General features: G+C 41.5%; 1 protein-coding gene across 2 annotated transcripts in view; it reads right to left on the bottom strand.

Moving 5' to 3' along the window:
• The window catches only part of CHIC1 (cysteine rich hydrophobic domain 1), a 28,575-nt gene extending 12,545 nt beyond the window's left edge, over window positions 1-16,030 (bottom strand). For both annotated transcript variants that reach the window (XM_019540356.1, XM_019540357.1), the window contains exons 1-3: window positions 15,830-16,030; window positions 9,922-9,976; window positions 1,273-1,428 (exon numbers count right to left, since the gene is read on the bottom strand). In XM_019540356.1, coding sequence (XP_019395901.1) covers window positions 1,273-1,428; window positions 9,922-9,976; window positions 15,830-15,993 — 375 coding nt within the window. In that variant the 5' untranslated portion in view covers window positions 15,994-16,030. The remainder of the gene's footprint in view (window positions 1-1,272; window positions 1,429-9,921; window positions 9,977-15,829) is intronic.
• Between the last annotated feature and the right edge of the window lie 3,687 nt (window positions 16,031-19,717).

Below are 19,717 nucleotides of genomic sequence, written 5' to 3'. Positions count from 1 at the left end.
GTCTGGAAAGTTCAGGTCACCCATGACGACCATGTCCTTTGACTTAACTACCTCCATGAGCTGACTTCAGAATTCCTGGTCTAGCTCTTCCCCTTCATTGGGTGGTCTATAGTAGACCCCCACCATTAAGTCTCTTTCCCCTCGACTGCCTTGTATTCTAACCCAGATCACTTCCATGTGCTCCTCCTCTGACTCTGTGCTACCTGGTGAGGATGTGTATTCCTCCTCAGCGTAGAGCACCACACCCCCGCCTTTCCTCCCTGTCCTGTCCCTCCTGTACAGCCTATAGCCTTTGATATTCATCGCCCAGTCATGCGTTGGGTCCCACCATGTTTCAGTGAGCCCCACTATGTCTGGGTTGGTCTCAGCTAGCAGGAGGGTAAGTTCCTCCTGCTCGTTTTCCATACTGCGAGCGTTTGTGTAGAGGCACTTAAGGCCTCCTGTGGATGTGTGCACTGGCCCCCTAATCACAGCACTGCCCTGGCCCCTGTTGCTTACCTGTGTATATGTTCTGCTTGTCAGTCTAGGCTGGGCTGTACTTGTGAAGCATGTAAGTTCTAAATATACAACCAGGACTACATTTCTTTAATCTTTCCTAGATTTTTTTTCCCTCTTTTTTGAAGGAATACTTTTTGAACACTGATTGCAAAGATGTTACTGTTGTCCAGCTCTATGTTGTTAAGAGATTATACAGGAAAGAAAGGGAGTCTTGCAATATTCAAATATAAAAAGTAAAATTCTGCTGCTCCTACGACATTATGAAATGTAATTAGCTGAATCAATAGTCCAGGATATCTGCGGTACAAAGCCATTGTTTAGGAAGCAAAATCATTTTCATCTTTCAGAAATTTACACCTGGATGAAAAGAAGAGCAGCTGGAACATTTCACTCTACTTAGGACAGTCTCTGGGACCAACTGCTGCTCTAGCAGCACTCTACTAAAGCAACACATAATATCATAGAAATGTAGAGCTGGAAGGAATTCCCAGACATCAGCTAATCAAACCCACTGTTCAGAGATCCAACAAAGTCTACCCAGATAATTCAAAGGCGCTTACTTTAATAAATTATGTATTTTACTAATGTCCAAGACATAGTTATAAGCTAAAGATTACATGCATATGTATTTTAAAGAGGAGACTTATAGCTGCAGCTGGGATATAGAAAAAAAGGTTTCAAATAAAGAAGGGCATTGTTACTTACTTAAGGTTATTTAATGGTAACAGTAATTGCAAACCATAGCGACAATGCCACTTTGAAATGTGCACTTACTCTTTTATTAAGACAGATAACAGGCCACAGACTGCAACCCAATGTGCAGCAGCAGCACAGACAGCCACAAAGCAGCCATTTTACATTGACAGGGAGATTCTTCTTTAAACACGCATTCACTCGGCTGATACTGGTCTTGAATTCTTCCGGAGCAACCTGCAACAGAGATGGTGAACTTTAACTGGAAGCCATTACAGAACTGCTTTCATTCTAATTGTCTCTACATATAAGTGACACCAAGGATACAATTATCAGGCGTGAAACAAAGCCACCTCAATCAACCCCCCAATTCAAATCCACAACACTGCTCGTACTGCTTAGTATAAGGTCACTTTCTTAGAACAAGCCCATTTTACCTTGAAGGCTTGGGTGGGGGAAGGGTTCTAATAGTTGATCCTCCATGTTATCTGGCAATGATTAATAAATCAGTCCTGTTAATAATACCCCTGTCCCCTATAAAATAAGATTAGGACTAGAGCTGTGCAGCACATAAAATTGGTGAGGTTGGCAAGAATTAAAGATATTTGGCTTCCATGGAAACAAGAGTTTGTTCAGTTTGTAGGTAAAAACTGCCATTTCACACAGAAAGAAAGTGCTAGTTTTTTCCCTAGTGAAAGCCTACAGTTTGCCTAGGATGAAGTTGGACCTTTGGAGCAAAAAGCTGCATTATTAATGGAAATGGAACAAATTGCTGAAATCCTTCCAAATAATATGATCCAACAACTCTAGCAATGGCTTCCTGCTAAGAGCAACCTAGAAGGCAGAAGGAAGACTACAGGAAACGCATCTTGCACAGAAGTACAAGACATGCCTATCTGTAGGAACCTACTGAATTTGGAATTTTGCAAAATACCACAATGTCTACAAAATCTGGAAGGGGGGGGGGATGGGGGGGGACAACCCTGTGGCAGCTTACCAGGGCAGGGGGAAGAGGGACTGCCTGCAAGATGACTGGCATCCCTACCCCTTACCACTGACTGGCTGTGAGGACTGCCTGTCATACCTCCACCCCTTCTCCATCAATCAGTGGTGAGGGGTGGGAGCTTCATGATGGACAGCTCCCAGCCAATCACTAGCAAGGGGTGGGACCACATGCCAGACAGCTCCCACAGCCCAAAAGCAATGAGGGGCAGAGCTATGGGGGCTCTCGGCCAGAGGCATGGGAGGCCTGCCATGCTTTGCCCATGAAATGGCTTCCTGGGCCTGTGTTCTGTCTGTAAAATTGGGGAGCAGCCCCCATGAATTACGTAGGTCCCTACCAATCTGTACAGTAGGTTGGTGTTCCTAAGCCTTCCTATTTTGACAAGTTTTCTTTCTTGAGAACTGGCTTATTCTGGAAGAAATCCATAGTAAAATTTTGGCTAAGATTTTCAAATGACTGGCAGTTTTGAACACTCACAGATGGAACTTCACTCTGGAAGACTTTCAAAAGTGGGTTAACTTTTAGGCACAGTTCAGGTGTAGGAGGCAAAATAATACTTTCCAGAAATTCAGAATCGTTTTATTTAAATTGTTAGAATGTTAACTACACCCAGACTGAAATTTCCCACATCCACTCAACTTTGTGAGGGACAGAACAGGAAATCTTTAGGAGGGGAAAAAAAAATAAGTTGTGCCTTACCCTTACAAGCCAGGCCAACTAGAGGACCAACTTCAAACCCCAATGATGAAAACAGAAGCTGAGACTTCTAGACAATAGTACACCCTTGGAGTTTACAGTTTACCCAAAGAATAGCTGCTGATTAAAGCGGTGTCCCTCATTGAACTCAAAGCCCTTCCTATATTTCCAGCTTCTCAAGACACAGAAGTACGAATCCTGGCTATCTTTTGAGTCTAAAATAAGAATCACGCTACTTGAAGATGTGATAAAGCTCTGGCACAGCACTGTTTGTGTAGTGGCTGTTTACACAAAAGAAAAATTTAACATCTACCAGTCTATTGTGAGAAGAACTGCATGTTAAGGTTAACTATACTCACAAGGTCTTATTTCCATTCAAGAATTCCTTGATCTGAAAAGAGATCTGATATTTTGTAATAGTTGGAAAAAACCCTCTATTAACAGTGATTAAATTAAAATGAATTCTAGATCCCCAAGTAAAATAACCACTTCACTGGAATCACTGAAGCAGTTAATGGATTCTTGACAGATGGGCATCTGTTTCTGTGATGTCCCCTCACCCCTTTCCTGGTCAACAAAACAATACAGAACTTGAAAATACTCAATTAAAAGGGCAGCTTCTGTTGCTTCCCAGCTGCATTAACTGTGCTGTTAACGTGGTCACAGAATTATACAGCCAGCCGCCACCAGTGATCTAGCTAGAATCCAACACAAAACTGTAGACTTCAAGCAGTGTCTTTCTGACTTGACTACATTGACAAAGTTTTCAGTCTGAAGTCCACGTTTTCCTAAAAACAAACATGGTTTGACAGATACAAAAGCACAGGAGCTGGATGCTAGCTTGTGAAGGTGTTCTGACAGCCTGTTCTATGAAAGAAAAAAGTGGATAAAACAAAACAGAGGAGAGCAACAGTAAAAGGAGAGCAGGCCCTTGCTTTGGTTCAAGCAAGAAACCACAGCAAAGTAGCCTGAGAAAGATGCTGACAAAGACATCCTTTCTGAATCCTTCTTTGGAACCACCCTTGTGTTGGGTCCAAGGAAACGGAGATTAGGAACAAAGGGAGAACTAAGTAAAGAGAAACAACCCCCCCATTACCTCGGAGAACTGTGGGACTTCAATTATGGGAACTTTAAGCTCACTCCTGACAGTTTTCCATTAAGCACTAGTCAAAGGAATCCAGCTCCACAGGCTCTTCCTGCACACAAGAGCTGAGTACCTTAAAATCCAAATGACAACCTTGTAAACGCACCTAAGAGTACCTTGCCATTGGTCTTATATGCAAAGGACATGAAAACCACTACTGCTGATAAATGCAAATGTTTCTTCTGCAGTCAGGCTAAGATCCTAAAAAAACCCTTCCAAAACTGAACGACTACACATTTCTCCAACTGATATTATGGCTTCTTGGACAAAGACCCAGAAGCGCTACTTGACATTACACGACACTTGTACCACACCTCTTACAAGAATGCTGTTACATGTCAAAGCCCTCAAGACTTCTTTCATGAAGCTGCCAATGTAGGGAAGTTTACTCAGGGCACAAAGCCTGAATTTTAACCATCTCCACCTGCAAAGAAAATCAGACTAAGAGTCCACGCACGCATGCACACAAATGCGCTAGAGTCTTCCTAAACAAATATTTATCAACAAAACATATACCAACTTAATTGAAGTCACAGAGCAAAGATAAAAAAAAAAGAGCAACATGACTAGATGAACACGTGAGATGAAGGAAAGACCTTAAACCCAAATGTTAGGATGCCAGGACAGGGACATTATGAGCTCTTACCCAAAGGGTGCACTGGAAAATAGGTTCCACTGCTGTGCAGGCCAGGTATGATACAGAACAGTGCCTGCATGGTATTTAAACATAAATTGTGCTTTCCTGAATGTGCATCACAGTACATGCACTTTTCTGTTTCAGCTCGACTCAAGCAAACAAAAAACTCCCAAGGAAGGCTAACTTAGGGTACTTCATATTAAAACTTTTACAACTTATCCATTTCTTTCTCCTTTGTGAAGTTCAACAGTGCCATAACAGTGGGAACAGTAAGTTATACAATTGCTGTTTTACTTTTTCAGGAAAAAAAAGTTTTATTTGCCCATCGTCTTGACTAAGAAAATATTTTACAATTACTTCATTTTAATATTGTGCTGAGAAATTTAACTTTATTTACACTCCACACAAATGTTTTCTTAAATGGTAACCACTGGTAAGTCTGTGATTGATTCTTGCATAAATTAACTCTTAGAATACAACAACCAATTTTTTTGATGAAGAGAATGGAAGAGAACTACTATTACCCTAACAAGGATTTCTGAGAAATACACAGTACATGAAAAAACTTTAAGGCTGGACCTAAGGCGGAAACTTTAAGGTGGAACCCTGACCGGTGGGAAAGGATCAGGGGGGTTGGACAATCAAATGCTAGTAACACCTGAAGTACCCCACAAAGAATTAGGAAATAGGCCAAGCATAGGCAACTTCTTCAGTATCCCCACACACTGCTCCACTTCATGCTGAAGTTTCTGTGCAGCTGAAATGCATTGGTTTCACTGGTAGTCTTTCACTTCTACAGAAAGGGGGCCAGGAAATACTGAAGACTTGATTCTGCTATCCTCTTCTACATGTAAGAGCTATGCCTATGGAAGGACTGCAATAGTGAGTGCCAGAAAGTGCAACAGCTGTTTCCTGGCCATTTGGGTCATTGCTCATTAGAGGCAGTGGTGATCTGGATTTGTACATAAGCCAGGGCTACAGTCATTTAACACAAGACCATCAATCAGGGCAGTGTTTTGGGTACTATGAACAGGCAAGTAAGTACATAGCAAATATTTCAGAGAAGTGTTTACTTTTTGACTAAGGAAATAAGCTTGTATTCTCTGACAAATGCATTCCCTCCATATATGGAGTAGATTTCACAATAATTTCTTCAATTAACAATTTTTTTTTTTTTAACAAGTGGACCAATTCCAATCACTTTGTGTAGCAACTGAAACAAACATTAAACATACACTTTTTTTGACCTGGAGCTGCAGTAAAGTAAAAAAAAAAAAAACTGTAACAGTCTAGAGAGCAATTCTGCACTGATACAAGTTTGGAGCAGAATAGCTGAGATGGGGAAGAGATCCATTTCAATATTTATGATATTGTGAAAGTAGCTGCACTTCAACAAGAACGCTTTATCTGCGCTCAATGTAAATTTTGTATTAAAAGAAACAAGTCTTAATGGTATGCTGCACAGGTTAATAATTCACAATTTTAGAGTCACAAATGTCAGGTGTTTACTTTCTAGGCAGGCTGAAGCTCAGCATATTACTGAGTTACTGTTCTAAATTTAATTTCCCTAAAAAAATTGAAGTTCCTCAAATTGTGGCTCAGTTTTGACATCTGAGTGGACACAAATGGTACCATCTTTTACCAGATGCATGATGGTTGTGTATACAGAGTCACATCTGGCAACTTTGATGACAAAAAAAAAAATTTACTTTACTTGCTTTTCCTAGCACTGTGCAGCCAACTCTGCTGCAGGAAGAAAAACAGATGGTATTCTCTTCTGCATCATCCGCAAAATTGTTTACCCAGTTCTAGCAGATATGAGTGTGCAAACCTATTGAAAACATTTACATTGTGGAACTAACGTATGACTGGAAGGTTTATTATTATTAATTGTAGCAATAATACCCAAGAGGGAAACAAGGACTTGGCTTGCTCCTGAGACTGCAGGTTGATTTTGCAGAGCAAGAAGAAAAATAAATCAGATGGGAAAACTGAAGGCATCTAATAAAGAAAACATCAGAATCACAGGTTTCCAGTATTTCTGTGGCATTTCTATGAAAGTTGATTTTCTGAATAAAATGAGATCTTAATATTATTCATGTGAAGTGGCCTTGATGAGCTCAGATGCCATGGGAAAAGACATAGTATAAACAGCTAGACAGATCAGTCTGCTCTTTCTGGATTGCACAGGAGAAAGGACACCAAATAATGCCCTAACAGAAAATACATGAGCTAGACTTCTAGCAGTTCACTCTTGTACTATGGAACTGAAACTAACTGTTGCTTGCTTCTAATACACCAAAATTAAATGTTGTGGAACATACTTCAGTTTCAATTTGTTGTGTTAAAATGACTGTACAATAAGGATGACAACCACCAGTTTGCAAAACCAAGAAATGACAAAATATTCCTGTAGATCTGTGATATTTTCCCCTCCCCTCCTCCAATCAAAACACTTAAGTCTTGATGAGCATTAGCTCATCTTTATTAGAAAGTCCTGTTTATACCTTAACAACAGCTCAGCCAACACAGCCACAAATTCTTCAATTAAGAACACAATACTTGTTAACACGAAGGGCATGAATTTAAAGTCCAATTTTATCCTGAGTACTCACACCAAGCTATTTTGAGCTGACAGAGGAATTTGTTAAAAGCCACTACATATCTGAGATCCTTTTATAACCCTACCAAGACTTGGCATTTTTTACATCAAGAAATCAATAACGGCCATATTTCAGCAAGATAAACAATCTAGTACCAAATTATTGGTAAGGTGGCCTTCAGAACATACACTTCTTAGTGGATCTTCCTCAAGTTATTTCCACAGTCTTAAATCTTTTTCCCCATCTAAACCTGCAACTTTGAAACATTAACCTGAAAGATTCTAGTTAATTCCCAATACAGAATTCACCAGCTCTCGCCTGCAGACAAAACTTAATTAAGAAACTCTGGGTCTGAGATATTTGGAAAGTTACTTGAAGAGTTTGTTTGTGTCTTGAAAAGAAAGATAAGTACACAGCTTCTGGCCGTGCAGTACACATTGTAAAAAGACATTAGTTCCTTTTAGGCCTTAAAAAAAACATAAAAGGAGGAGGGTGTCATAATACTTTACAACAGGATGCAAGAGAATCTGCAAACAGAGGAAGAGAGCAAGCAAAGCCCAGCAGGCCTGATCTGCCTCCTTCAATCATCATGATCACAAACTCTATCCATCACATGTCCTGTTGGATCACAATACCAAGGGTACATTTTATGACTTACACTTCCCTGCCTTACACACTAATCTCCGTATTGTTTTAAGATCAGGGCAGGAAGCTCCACTTTCTTCCTTAAGGTTCACTGGCTCTGTCATTTTCTTGTCACCTGGAGCTGTGCATGCCATTGGGCCATATATCATGAATGGTACTTTTCTAGCTTGGTTTAGTCTTCTTGATAATCAAGAAACCTCCTGTTCCCTAAACCTATAGACCTAGGACTTAGATTGCATTTTGACAAGATTACTTAAAAGATGTTTAAATAAAGTACTGAAAATCAAACCAAGCAAATCTACAAAGTACCATATTTAGAATTTAGCCACAAAATCCTATAGCAAGATCTTTGAGTGAAGATGAAAACCCATAGGAAAAAAAAAAAAATCAAATGCTCACTGGCCAAACAGTGCTGGAAACCTCACTGAAGGGGAAAGTAAGAGAAATTAAGGTTTCTATAAGGTTTTTTTTTTAATTCAAAATTTAAAGTTATTGAATTCTGCTTTAATACTTTCATATTTATTACTTAGGAGATACCTTCTACAATTGTAGCTTCATTTATAGAAAATTATACTTCTTTGAAACATCCATTGAATGTTCACATTCTTTTTAAAATCATGTTTAATTTGTGGCTTTACCTCAAAGAGCTGATCCTGAACATTTGCCTCAAGATGGAAGAGAACCCTTGACAAAAAAGGTGACAAAAGTCCAGTTATAGGTTCTAATTCAAAGCCCAATAAAGACAATAATATCCTTTCCTTTGACTTTAGTGGGATCTTGGATCAGGCCCAGAATTACCAGGTTGCCTTTTAACACATTGGTGGGGGGAGCAGGGAGGGTGTAATCTGTTTCTTTATCATTTTAATTAGATTGCCAAACAACGTTGGACAGATTTTAGCTCAAGTATTGTAATCGTTGTGGTTAAGGGGAAAAAAAAATACTAAGGGGAAAAAACAGATGGATCTATCAGAACCAGACAGAGGATGCCATCTAGATGCATTTCAGTACTACGTTAATATGACTCAACAGTGACTGCAAGAGACTGCAGAGGCAGTGTGAAGCCTTAACTGCATGCTATGTGATTACGGAAAATAACAAATCCTGAAATTTTTCCTCTGCATCAGTTTTGGAAAAGAGAGATGAGGAATGATATGGGGTGAAAACTGGGAAAGTGAAACATTTCAACAATAAGGAGGAACAAAAGGGAGAATAATCCAGAAAGCTGGAGTAAAGAATCATAAGTCCGAAGCAGAGGAACACACAAATAAAAGCATTTAAAGGAAGAATAAAGAAAGCCACCTCCACATTTCATTAACAGATGGCTACCATTTGAAAAAACGGTTCTAACTAATCTTAGGGACAGTATGCTAGGAAAAGTGAGGAAATTTCCTTCAACACAGCAGTAACCTCTTTCTGATTTGCTTTCTGTGAAAGAACATCACTAACAAACAATAACTAAAAAACTGGTGCTATACAGTATTTAGAAAATAATTCAAAGCACTTCCGTTTTCAGGCTTACGTAAAAAGCTGCAAGATGGCTTGCTTTCCACTCCTTCTCACTATATTTAAGAAACAGACTTTTCTTTCCACAAATTGTCCAAAAATGAATTGGGCAGAAAGCCCCGCTAACGTTGAGTTATTTAATTTACACAACAGGCAGTTTTCTGGATTCCGGATGCCCGGGGCCAGTCCTAGTTTGATGTGGACTGCTTATGTACCTTGGGCTAGTCCTGGGGCTTTCTGTGCCAAGACTGTCAATGACACAAACTGCAGCAAGCAGTTTTTCTGATGCAGACATGTACAGTAGGAACTGGTTGGCAAACACCAACTCATTTCAATACAGGACATAGCAGTAGACAGTTGTTAATCACCTTTTGTCACAATTTACTTGAAACTGATTTTATCTGAACCCAAAAACATGCTTCTAGACATGGATAACACCCAAACTATTGAATGAAGTACACCCCTCAAATTTAAAATTTTAGTGCAAACTCAGACTTACCTTCCCTGTCAGAACAGAAGGAAATTCTGTGTCAAACTTGTTGCTCAAGCCAAACCTTGAAGACAAAAGAGACAAACAAAATATATTCCACCTAACTTACTGTATTTGTTTCCCCTTTAAAAAACAGTATTTTGTAATAATCAATTTGCTACTTAAAAAGTGCAATAAACAGAATTTTTATGTATGTGTTAGTATTTTCCAAGATTTCCTCAATTCAAAAAGTTTGTAAACTATCCTACAAAAAAAGAAGAAAGAAACTAGAAGCGTAGCTTGTGGCCTTCTTTAAAGGGTATCTTTAAACAGTTAGCAAAGCAAATTGTATTCTAAAACAAGAGTATTCAAATGTAAATCATTCCCTCTTTAAATAAAAAATACTATTGATATTAGACTCCAATCTTAGTTTGACACAAAGTAGTACCAACCATTTCATTGGAATTACTAGTTTGTACTTGTCTACTAATTTATTCATATACCACGGATATAATTCCTAAGATAAAACAAGTTTCTTTTCCTTATATGAAATCCATTATCACCTATTTTTGGAAAAAAATTGTTGCTTTTGGCTAAAGCAAATTCACCCAAGCAGTATCCATAAAAAATCATTAAGAGTATTTTTGAAAACTATGAATCTGAAGCAGAGCATTTTACCATGCGTTATCTATGGACAGAGAATAAAACCTTTATACAATAACTGCACTAGAGACATCAGGCAGTGAAGCCTGAAAGGAGCTAGGTATTTTGTAGAACTTGGTACCTTAGCAAGGGAATTTAAACTAGGAATACATTCCAAAAGATGGAACTAATTATAATATTCAGTGAACCTGCCTGTAAATCTTCAAGTTAGCATTTAAACATGCTTTTCGTAAGCCATCGGCTAGCCTTATTTTTGCTAAGAAAAAAAGCCAATAACTTAAAAAGATTCCTAAGCTAATCCTGGTACCCTGTGCCCTGTGGCTTTGCTATAATTGCACAGTCCCCAAGGTACTTCCTTCCCTCTTCACCTCTTGCTCCCCAATTAAGCTTTAGCCTTTACAGGATGCTATAATACAGCTGTAGGCCAGTCTTATGAGCTACACAGTTTTTGGTTTGAATAAAGCTGTTTGCTGTTCACCAAATTAAGCACTACACTGTAAACTACTCTGAATTCTCATTCCTGGTTATTTCCATTCTGTATGAATTCTTATTTGATTCCTTTTTATTGTCACTGTCCTGAAGCAAGTTTTGTAGTTATACTTACTATGATAACTTTAGCTGAGGATTTTTTTTTTTGGAGGAGGGAGGGGGAAAGAACAGCAATGAGTAATATGTAACAACACCATTTCTTTGCCCCAAAGTTTTATCAGTCATCCATACAAATGCCAGTAGTGCTAAAATATGACATTTGCTACCATTCTGAATACTGTGTTAACACAGATGTGTTAACTGCGCTAACTTGACAATTTAACGCAAGTTTAGAAGTACAGACTAGCATATAATTAAAGAAAAGTAAAACACAACAAAGAAAACTGATGCTGCTTTAAACTACAATGCTATAACTAAGCCCATTAAAATGTTTGTCAACAGTGCTAGCAAAGTTTAATTAAGAACTCCAGTTACTAATTGATATAAGCAGAGAACAGCATATTAAAGCAGGATGTGCATGAAATACATGGTAAAGAAAAATGAACACACACTGAAGTATAGCTGAGGCTGGACCTTTTAAACATACAAGAAGGTGGTCAATTTATTGTCATGCAAGAAGTGTAAATGAAGAGCCTTGTATGCATTCCTAAATTCTAGAAGTTAGCTGCTTAGATAAACAGCACTAGGGTTTTGTTGTTCTTCCCTAACTATGTCTGGTCAATGGACTGTCTAACAGAACTGCTTTTGACCATTTCATCTTGCTTTCTCAGCCTCCGTATTTTTTAAATGTCATATATACTATGCTAATTGTAATACAGTCATTTATTCATTATGAGCACTAACTTTTTAGGCACATCATTAGCAACCCAGGATCAGTCTTGCAGAAATTGTTGAAAAACCATGGTGACAAATTAGTGCTGTAATCTAGTAACAGAAAGAGGAAATAGTAGACTCATAAGCAGGTGTTCTTCTCTCATGATATATAAATGACTGATTTTTAACCAATCTTTACTACAAGCACCAATCCTTAAATTAAACTCTTGTTTATTTTAATAAACTTTTAGGCAAACAACAGTTACTAAAATAAATGGATTTCCATTTTCTGGCAACATAGTATGACAAACCAGACTCAGAATTTTTCCTTTGTTTTCTGATACAAATCTATTAAAAATAAAGAGTTTCACTTTGAAGAGAAAGAGTAAAATTTTAAAAAGCTACAAGAGCTTTTTAAAAGTCTATTCAGCCTTAAGGAGTACAGGAAGAATAACATATAGCATACATAAGCATAACTTATAGCAACTGGCAACTAAACAGGCCTGTTCTTGAGGAATTACTGTGGGATTTCCAGTCTTTGTTGCAGGACCTAATCAGTTTGTAAAACATGACTAATAATACACAATCTAATTGCATACAACTAGCCTACTATGAAAGTTCAGGCAACAATAGCACAGAGCTCTGCAGTACTTACTACTCATATACTGATCTGATATCTCTTAACACAACTGACCTCAATAAATTAAAAAGCAAGTTAGTACTTTTAGTTGTAGCTGTTAAGCACTTTTTTTTTAAGCACAATTTCTTACCCACTTTTACAGATGAAACTCCTGTAGTATTGCCCAAACCAGACCTATATGATACAACTGCATTAATACAGCAGTAGCTCACAAGCTGTCAGCTTCAGGGGACAGCACCTTGATTAAAGGGCAAGTAATCAGGCTAAGAGAAGCTGACATATTGCCTCATGCAAGATGATAATCAATTGCAATTATAGCTCTAACACCTACTCACCTACTTTTTCAGCCAAAAGAGTTGATAACTTCCATCTCCTTTAGCTACTCTAAAAATTAGCAAGGGAAACAAACCCAAGTATTTTTCCTTCAACTCACTAAAATCAAAATTTTATTAGATAGCCACTAACTGTTATTTCTGTGGACGTCAAACATTTGGGGTGTGATGTACAGAAATAGTGAGCACTCGCAACTTGTAACTGAAGTCAAAGATATCCGTAGATGTTCAGTGCTTCTGACAGTAAAAACACCATGGTCTGGAGGCACGTGCCCATGACTGGGAGTCAGAGGAACAAGTTGTAGCTCTGCTTCTGCTACTAATTCAGCGTGTGACCTCAAACAAGTCTTTTCATCACTATCTTATAGCTGGAGAAACTGAAACAAATACTTCTCTCATGGGTAATGTACGTGGCAACACAATGCATTAATATATTTGTGAGGCACTTGGATACTACAGCAGCAAGCACTATAGAAGCCACCATGAGGAATAAGTTGACTATATAATCAGGAAAGGATGGCTTGCAGAAAATAAGGCAGGGAAATAACTAAATAACTTAATTATTTCCTGATCACAGTCCATCTTGTGTATGTAATGATGCAGGGTCCTGTTGAAAAAAATACCATGTCTTGACATTAAAAAATATGACATAAAGCACACAAAAGGCAGGTAGGTTTTAGTACTCTGTGTCTGCACAGTACCCATCATAACAGGGACCTGTTCTTGACATTACTGTAATCAATTCTATTATTTCCTATCTTTCAAATGCTTGGCTAACTAGCTTACTTTTAATCTAGTTTTTGTACACAACCTTCTAAAATTATTTCTCTTTTTAAAGAAAAAGATAAGAGTAATTCTCTTATATGCAACTCAAATAGCCCTCTAATAGCCACTGCCATCACATATCAGCAGTGTTTGACTGCTAGGGACGAGGTTTAGGGTTGTCTAACGTCCACTGGGTCGCTTCCATTGGCTTCAATAGGCTTTAACACACTAGTGTTGCAGTAACAGACTGCTACCACTTGAGCTATATCATTAGCTGGTGGTTATCAAGAAGAGACATTTCTTACACTGAAGGTGGAAGGGGGAAATGATAAGATGGTAGGGCCACCTGGTGGGCTTGATCTCTTTTTCATCAAGATATGGGGGACCCCTGTTGATGTACTGACAGAAGTGGGAGTGATGAGTCCATGTGCTGGATTCAGACGGCTTCTGTGAGCAGTTCCTCCTGCCCCCCGCCTTTCTTCCTTGCAAAGGGGCAGGAAAGGAGACATGCCTGAGACATGGATCACAGGAACCCACTGGCTGAGCCCAAACTAAATGTTCCTTTCTACACTTAACACAGCTGCTCTGACAACTGCTCCGCGGTTCCAAGCACTGCTGGTAGCCAGTGATCCAATCTTAACTACAATATGAACGTTATGATGCATCTGCACCAGAGTTTTGCTGACTACACCAGAAACAATCCTAAATGGAATTTCAGGAAACAAAGCAGACGGTATTTTTCAGCACCAATGATTTCTCTGTGCTAAATTTCAAAGGCCTGCTGAAAACAATGGCTATAACAATATTCAAAAAAGTTATCAGGAGCCCTTTACAAATGGAAAATGTTACTCAAGCTAAACATAAGTATTGCCACCTGTCATTCCCCTGCTGTCACCATGGAAAACATGCATTGTAAATAAGTTTGACGTGACAAGCAAAAGGTTAGTAGACTGATCAGTAGAAATAGCAAAACGCTTGTTTAAAAAGTTTGGGTGGTTTCCTAGAATCCATATTTAGCAATGTAGGAGACTGCAACACAACCTTATTAGCCCAGCTTTCACATGCAGAAAAACAAGTCTGCTATAAGATTTTTAAGCACATTAACTCTGAAGTAGTTATAAGAAAACAATACATAAATAATCTAGACTGGAAGTCTAGATGGGAACAAGGACGAATACCGCCTTCCTTCACCGCAAAGAGGTGTGGCTGGCAATCTGCCTTTTGTACCAAGATCATATCAGGAAGAAACACAAAAGACATCCAAGCAAAACCCAACACCTCTGTTTCTCCCTCAGATTTCACTGATGAGGTGAGTATGCATTACTCTGCTGGGGTCTGAATGCTTCCCACCACATTCGAGGCATCTATCCAAAACAAACAAGTCCCAGGGTGACATGTGCTCTCTTGGCAACCTTTGCAGGTCATTTTCAAAAGGAACAGCTTTCAGAACAAGCGGCCATCTGATCAGAAAGGGACAGAAATCCAGAACTGATACATTGATGTAAAAAGCAGAGTAAGTCCTCATTTATCAGGACATCAGAATCATCGACTCGGTCTTCTCATTCAATGGCCTGCTATTACGGTATTATTCCTTAGCTCTCTGCATTGGTTTGAGGAGGTGTGTCAAGATGCAAGAACACCGGCTAAAAATCAGTGGCTCCTGCCACACCTCACGTGACTAGACGACGACGTCAAGGCTATTCTCCTACCACCAATCCCCTTTCCCACACCGTCGTGATAAACGCGCGCACGCAGGTTACATACAGAACTCGAGGAGATGGACTGGGAAGACAAATACTTGTCAAGAATCACCCCGATCACACTATGCAGGGGGGGCAGATTTCTTATTGCCCAGACATCAGAGGTGGATCCCGCCGAGCGGGTTGGAGGGAAGAAAGTCCCTTCAGGGAATGGCTGGCACTGCTTCAGGAGAGCTCCCAAGATGTGGGCAGAGCCCGTTCCCACCTTGAGATGTCTGTTGCATCCCTTTTTTCAGCTACGTCCCACGGGGGTGGGATTCCTCTCTCGTTTGGAAAGGCACGGGGAGAAGAAGCACAGGGATGGACTGGCCCTCGGGGGGCGACCTGGCACCGGCGGGGAGGGGCCCAGCGCTGCTCGGGCTCCCGCTGCCTCCCCCCGCAGCCACCGCCTCCCGGGGTGGCCCCAGCAGCGCCGTGGAGGCAGAGGGCGGCTCGGCTGTCCCGCCCGCCCCGCGCCGGCGCCCCGCACTCCTTACACAGTGATGTGCCCGGCGCCCCGCACCGCCACGGGATCCGGCGCGTCGCGGGGCCGCGGCAGCTCCTGGCTCCTCACCACGGGCTCGGGCTCGGGCTCCTCCTCCTCCTCCTCCAGCTCGTAGATCGTGTCGAAGTCCGCCATGTTGGGGAGCAACACGCTCATGCCCCCCACCCCGCCGAGCCCCCAGTGCGCAGGCGCGGCTGGGGAGTGAGCGGGGCGGAGGAGGAGGGGGGGCGGGAGACGATGCCGCGCATGCGCAGTGGGGTGGCGCATGCGCTGGGGGGGGGTGCTATCTTAGTTTCTCTCAGTGGAGGGACAGGAACGGGGAGGTTAAGCGATTTCTTTCTTGGAGCATTAGCTAGAGAGAGCCCCTACTTCCTCACAGTCTCCCAGGGTAGGGGTGCCTGTGGCAGGCTGAGGGCTGACTCTGGGGAGCAGGAGGCTTCACCCCTCTCTTGGCAGCCTGGGGCAGCCCTTGCACCTCAGGCGCATCCAGCAGCAGCAGCACCGGACATTGTGCTGGGTTTAGGCTTAAGCTACTAAAGCAACAGCTCAGGGCCTCACAATATGAGGAGGCGTCTAAATAAGAAAAAAAAACCCACCTTAATATCAAGTTTTATAATACATGCAGTCCTCTACTTAAATGTTTTGAGTTAAAAGTTTTCCCATTTACAACGTTTATAAACTGACACCCTGTTTCAACTTTATGATGTCAGTTTTGACTTTACAACGCTTGATCCAACGCAATGCCGTGTCAGTGAACAAGTTTTCTGCATTGTCCGTCTCCCTGGAGAACACCTGTCCAAGCTTCCTTGGCCACTTTTTTAAGAAAGCAGACAAGACTCCTGAGAAGACTCCAGCCAAGAACCCTTCAAAAAGTCCAACCAAGAGCCTTTCAAGAAGTCCAGCAAAGTCACCTCAAAGAAGTCCTTCCAAATCAGTGCAATTGCTATAAATACATTAATATGGCTATATTACTCATCTGTAATTCATTGAGTACAAAATTCTAGATTATTTTTGATGAAAATAGGGTATCAGACTCTGGTTCAGGAACCGATCCTACATTTATAACATGGTTTCCTATGGGGAAAATTGGTTCCAAGTTACAACATTTTGACTTGAGATGAGGTTTTCAGGAACCAGTTGTGTCCGAGGACTGCCTGTAATCAGTTGGTAGATAAAGGAGATATGGGGAAATGACTCAATACAGGCAACCCCCGCTTAGTGCTGTAACGCTTGTTTTAAACAGATACCTGATTTCACTTAGCGCTTAGCGAGTTTTGTTATTGCACTTGCAGTCTGCGTCTTGGGTCATTGAAAATGCCTGCAGTCATCATCTTGGATCATTAAATATTTTTGCTTAATGCCAGTTAAGTAGAGGTTGCCTGTATGGACATTTTAGTTCTAATATGACAAAAATATAATACATTGGATTATTTTTATCACATACGGCTTCTTAAAATGTTTAGGGCCTCAGCGTGTCATAATCTGGTACTGGCCCATGGGTTGCTTTATGTCCCCCCCAAGAGCCAAAGCGTAGCCCTTTACAGGCCTTTGGGAAGTTACTGAGCAGGTAATGGCGCAGCCAGGGCTTTTCCTGCAGCAGTTCAGGTCTCAGCCGTGGGTAACGTGTGTAAAGCTCCATGATTCTCAGCCAGGGGCTGCAGCACTGCAGGGTGCCTTGAGAGGCTTTCAAGAGTGCCACAACAGGAGCACTGTGAGGGGTGCAAACAATTTGCAAAGTGAACCTAAAGATTTCAAAGAGGGATGCACAGCTTTATACCCCTTCTGTCCTGCTGTGGTCTTTCTGAGTCCTTCGCAACAGAAGAGTTGCGCTCTTCATTTTCTCCAAGCAAACAGAACTAAGAGCTGGCATTTTCCAAGAAGATTTTGAGCTAACGAGGAGTGCCTTAAGCCTAAACAGCTTGAGAACCACTAGTATAGCTTATTCTTACTTTTTTCAAGGTACATTTGCCAGTAAGTTCCCTACTTAATGAGAGTGGCTGTCTTGATTAGAGAGATTTGAGTGTGCTACATCCAAGACAGTCCAGGTGTGTTACATATTTCCTTTAAACCACCACTTTTACTTGCATAGACTGAAATGTTTAGACAGAGTCTGGCTAAATGGCAATGGTCAGGAGGAGAAAGGGCCACAGCAAGGATCGGTAACAGATTGCCAGCAAGACGGTTTATCCAAAGGAGAGAAGCTAAAGCTTGCAGAAGCTCTATGGAAGCAGAACATCTGTTGGGATAACTTTAAGGGTGAGCTGAGAGAAGGAGTTTGCAGGGCAAGGCAGAGTTCAGAGGAGATGAAAGATACAGAGGAAAGAGTCTAAAAAGGAGCATGAGTAGTTGTTCCCAGCCAAATGCATCACAGCATGTAATTTGTGAATTGAAGAATGCAGGACTTGATCAGTTCACTAGATACCTGTGGCAAACCAGAGGCTAATATATAAAAAGAAGGAGCCCTTGGTAGCAACAGTTAGTGAAAAGTTTTATTCTCACTGAATTAGATCGGCTGGCTGTCCTTTCCTCTTGGGAGTTTTCCCAGGCAGGACAGGTAGAAGTGACAAGATCTGGGTAGAAAGCAGGGTAGAGATGCACTTTACAGACTAAATGAATCAGAAATGCATGCCCTGGGCAGGGGCATGCAGGCAGTGGATCATGGCTCTGCCCTGGCTCTGGACCATACTGTCAGCACTGCAAGACCCCAGCCCTGGAGCAGCTTCCCACCCAGCCGGGTGCTCTGCCACCACTGCTGGGGCCTATCTCTTGTGGAAACCCTGGCTACATGGTGTCAGGGTCCTGCCACTCCCCAGGTCTCCAGGGTAACTGACCCGAGTGATGTGGGCAGAGGCTGCTGGGAAATGGAGTCTAGCTGCTGGGCAAATCTGCCATTTTGCCCATCCTCTTATAGACTAACTTGTTCAGAAAGGCATGAGGTAATCTATATGCTGTGGCAGGGGCAGGCAATTATTTCAGCTGGAGGACTGCTTACTGAGTTTTGGCAAGCCATAGAGGGCTGTATGACAGGCAGCCAGGGGCAAATAAATATGAATTTTCTAAGTTTTTTAGGGCCCCTGTGGGCTGGATAGAATGGCCTGGCAGGCCACATCCAGCCCGCAGGCTGCATTTTGCCTGTCCCTGGGCTATGGCCTACTGATGAAGTAGGCTATAGCCTACAAAAGCTCATACCTCTCTGAACAACTTAGTCTGTAATGGGCTTGCAACATTTTTTGTCGAAGTGCCAAAACCTCCCACAAGGTCTACTTGTAAGAGGTTGGTGTGCCACAGGCAAATGGCAGGGGAGCTGCAAAAGGCCTGATTCTTCTTGTGGCAGTGTAGCCTTGGCTCCTTCCTTGCCCCCTGCCCCAAGATGCGAATGCACCCATCACCAATACTGAGCTGGGCTGAGGCTCCACAGACCCCGGTGCAGCGCTTGCCCTGGCTGCCTATCACAGCCGGCTTGGGCTCTGGACAGGCCCCTGGAGCCTGCCATAGAGCCTGGGCTGCTTGCAGCAGGTGGCGTGGAGGCTGCAAGCAGCTGCACCAGTGTCCGCAGAACCCTCACCTGACTCATTGCTGGAAACAGATGAGACGGAAAAGGGATTGGGCCCCTTGTGGCTCCCCCGCCATCCACCCTGAGTGCTGGAGTGACAAGCAAAATGTTGTTAGAAATGGAATATTGTTAGAAATGGAGTATTGTTAGAAATGCACAGCTTGCATCTTGTACCCGGTGTTAGAAATATTATTAAAAATGTATAGTGAATAGAGTGTTGTTAGAACTGCACAGTTTGTATCTCGTACCTGATAAGCAGAAACACCACCAAGGACATCTCGCTAATTTACTATCTCTTTGTAACACTAAATCACACATACCTTCAAA

This window comes from Crocodylus porosus, unplaced genomic scaffold (assembly GCF_001723895.1).
Source record: "Crocodylus porosus isolate Cpor-Errol unplaced genomic scaffold, CroPor_comp1, whole genome shotgun sequence".
NCBI classification, from domain to species: domain Eukaryota; kingdom Metazoa; phylum Chordata; order Crocodylia; family Crocodylidae; genus Crocodylus; species Crocodylus porosus.
The sequence above is the reverse complement of the archived record's forward strand: the minus strand, read 5'-3'. Positions and strand labels throughout refer to the sequence as shown.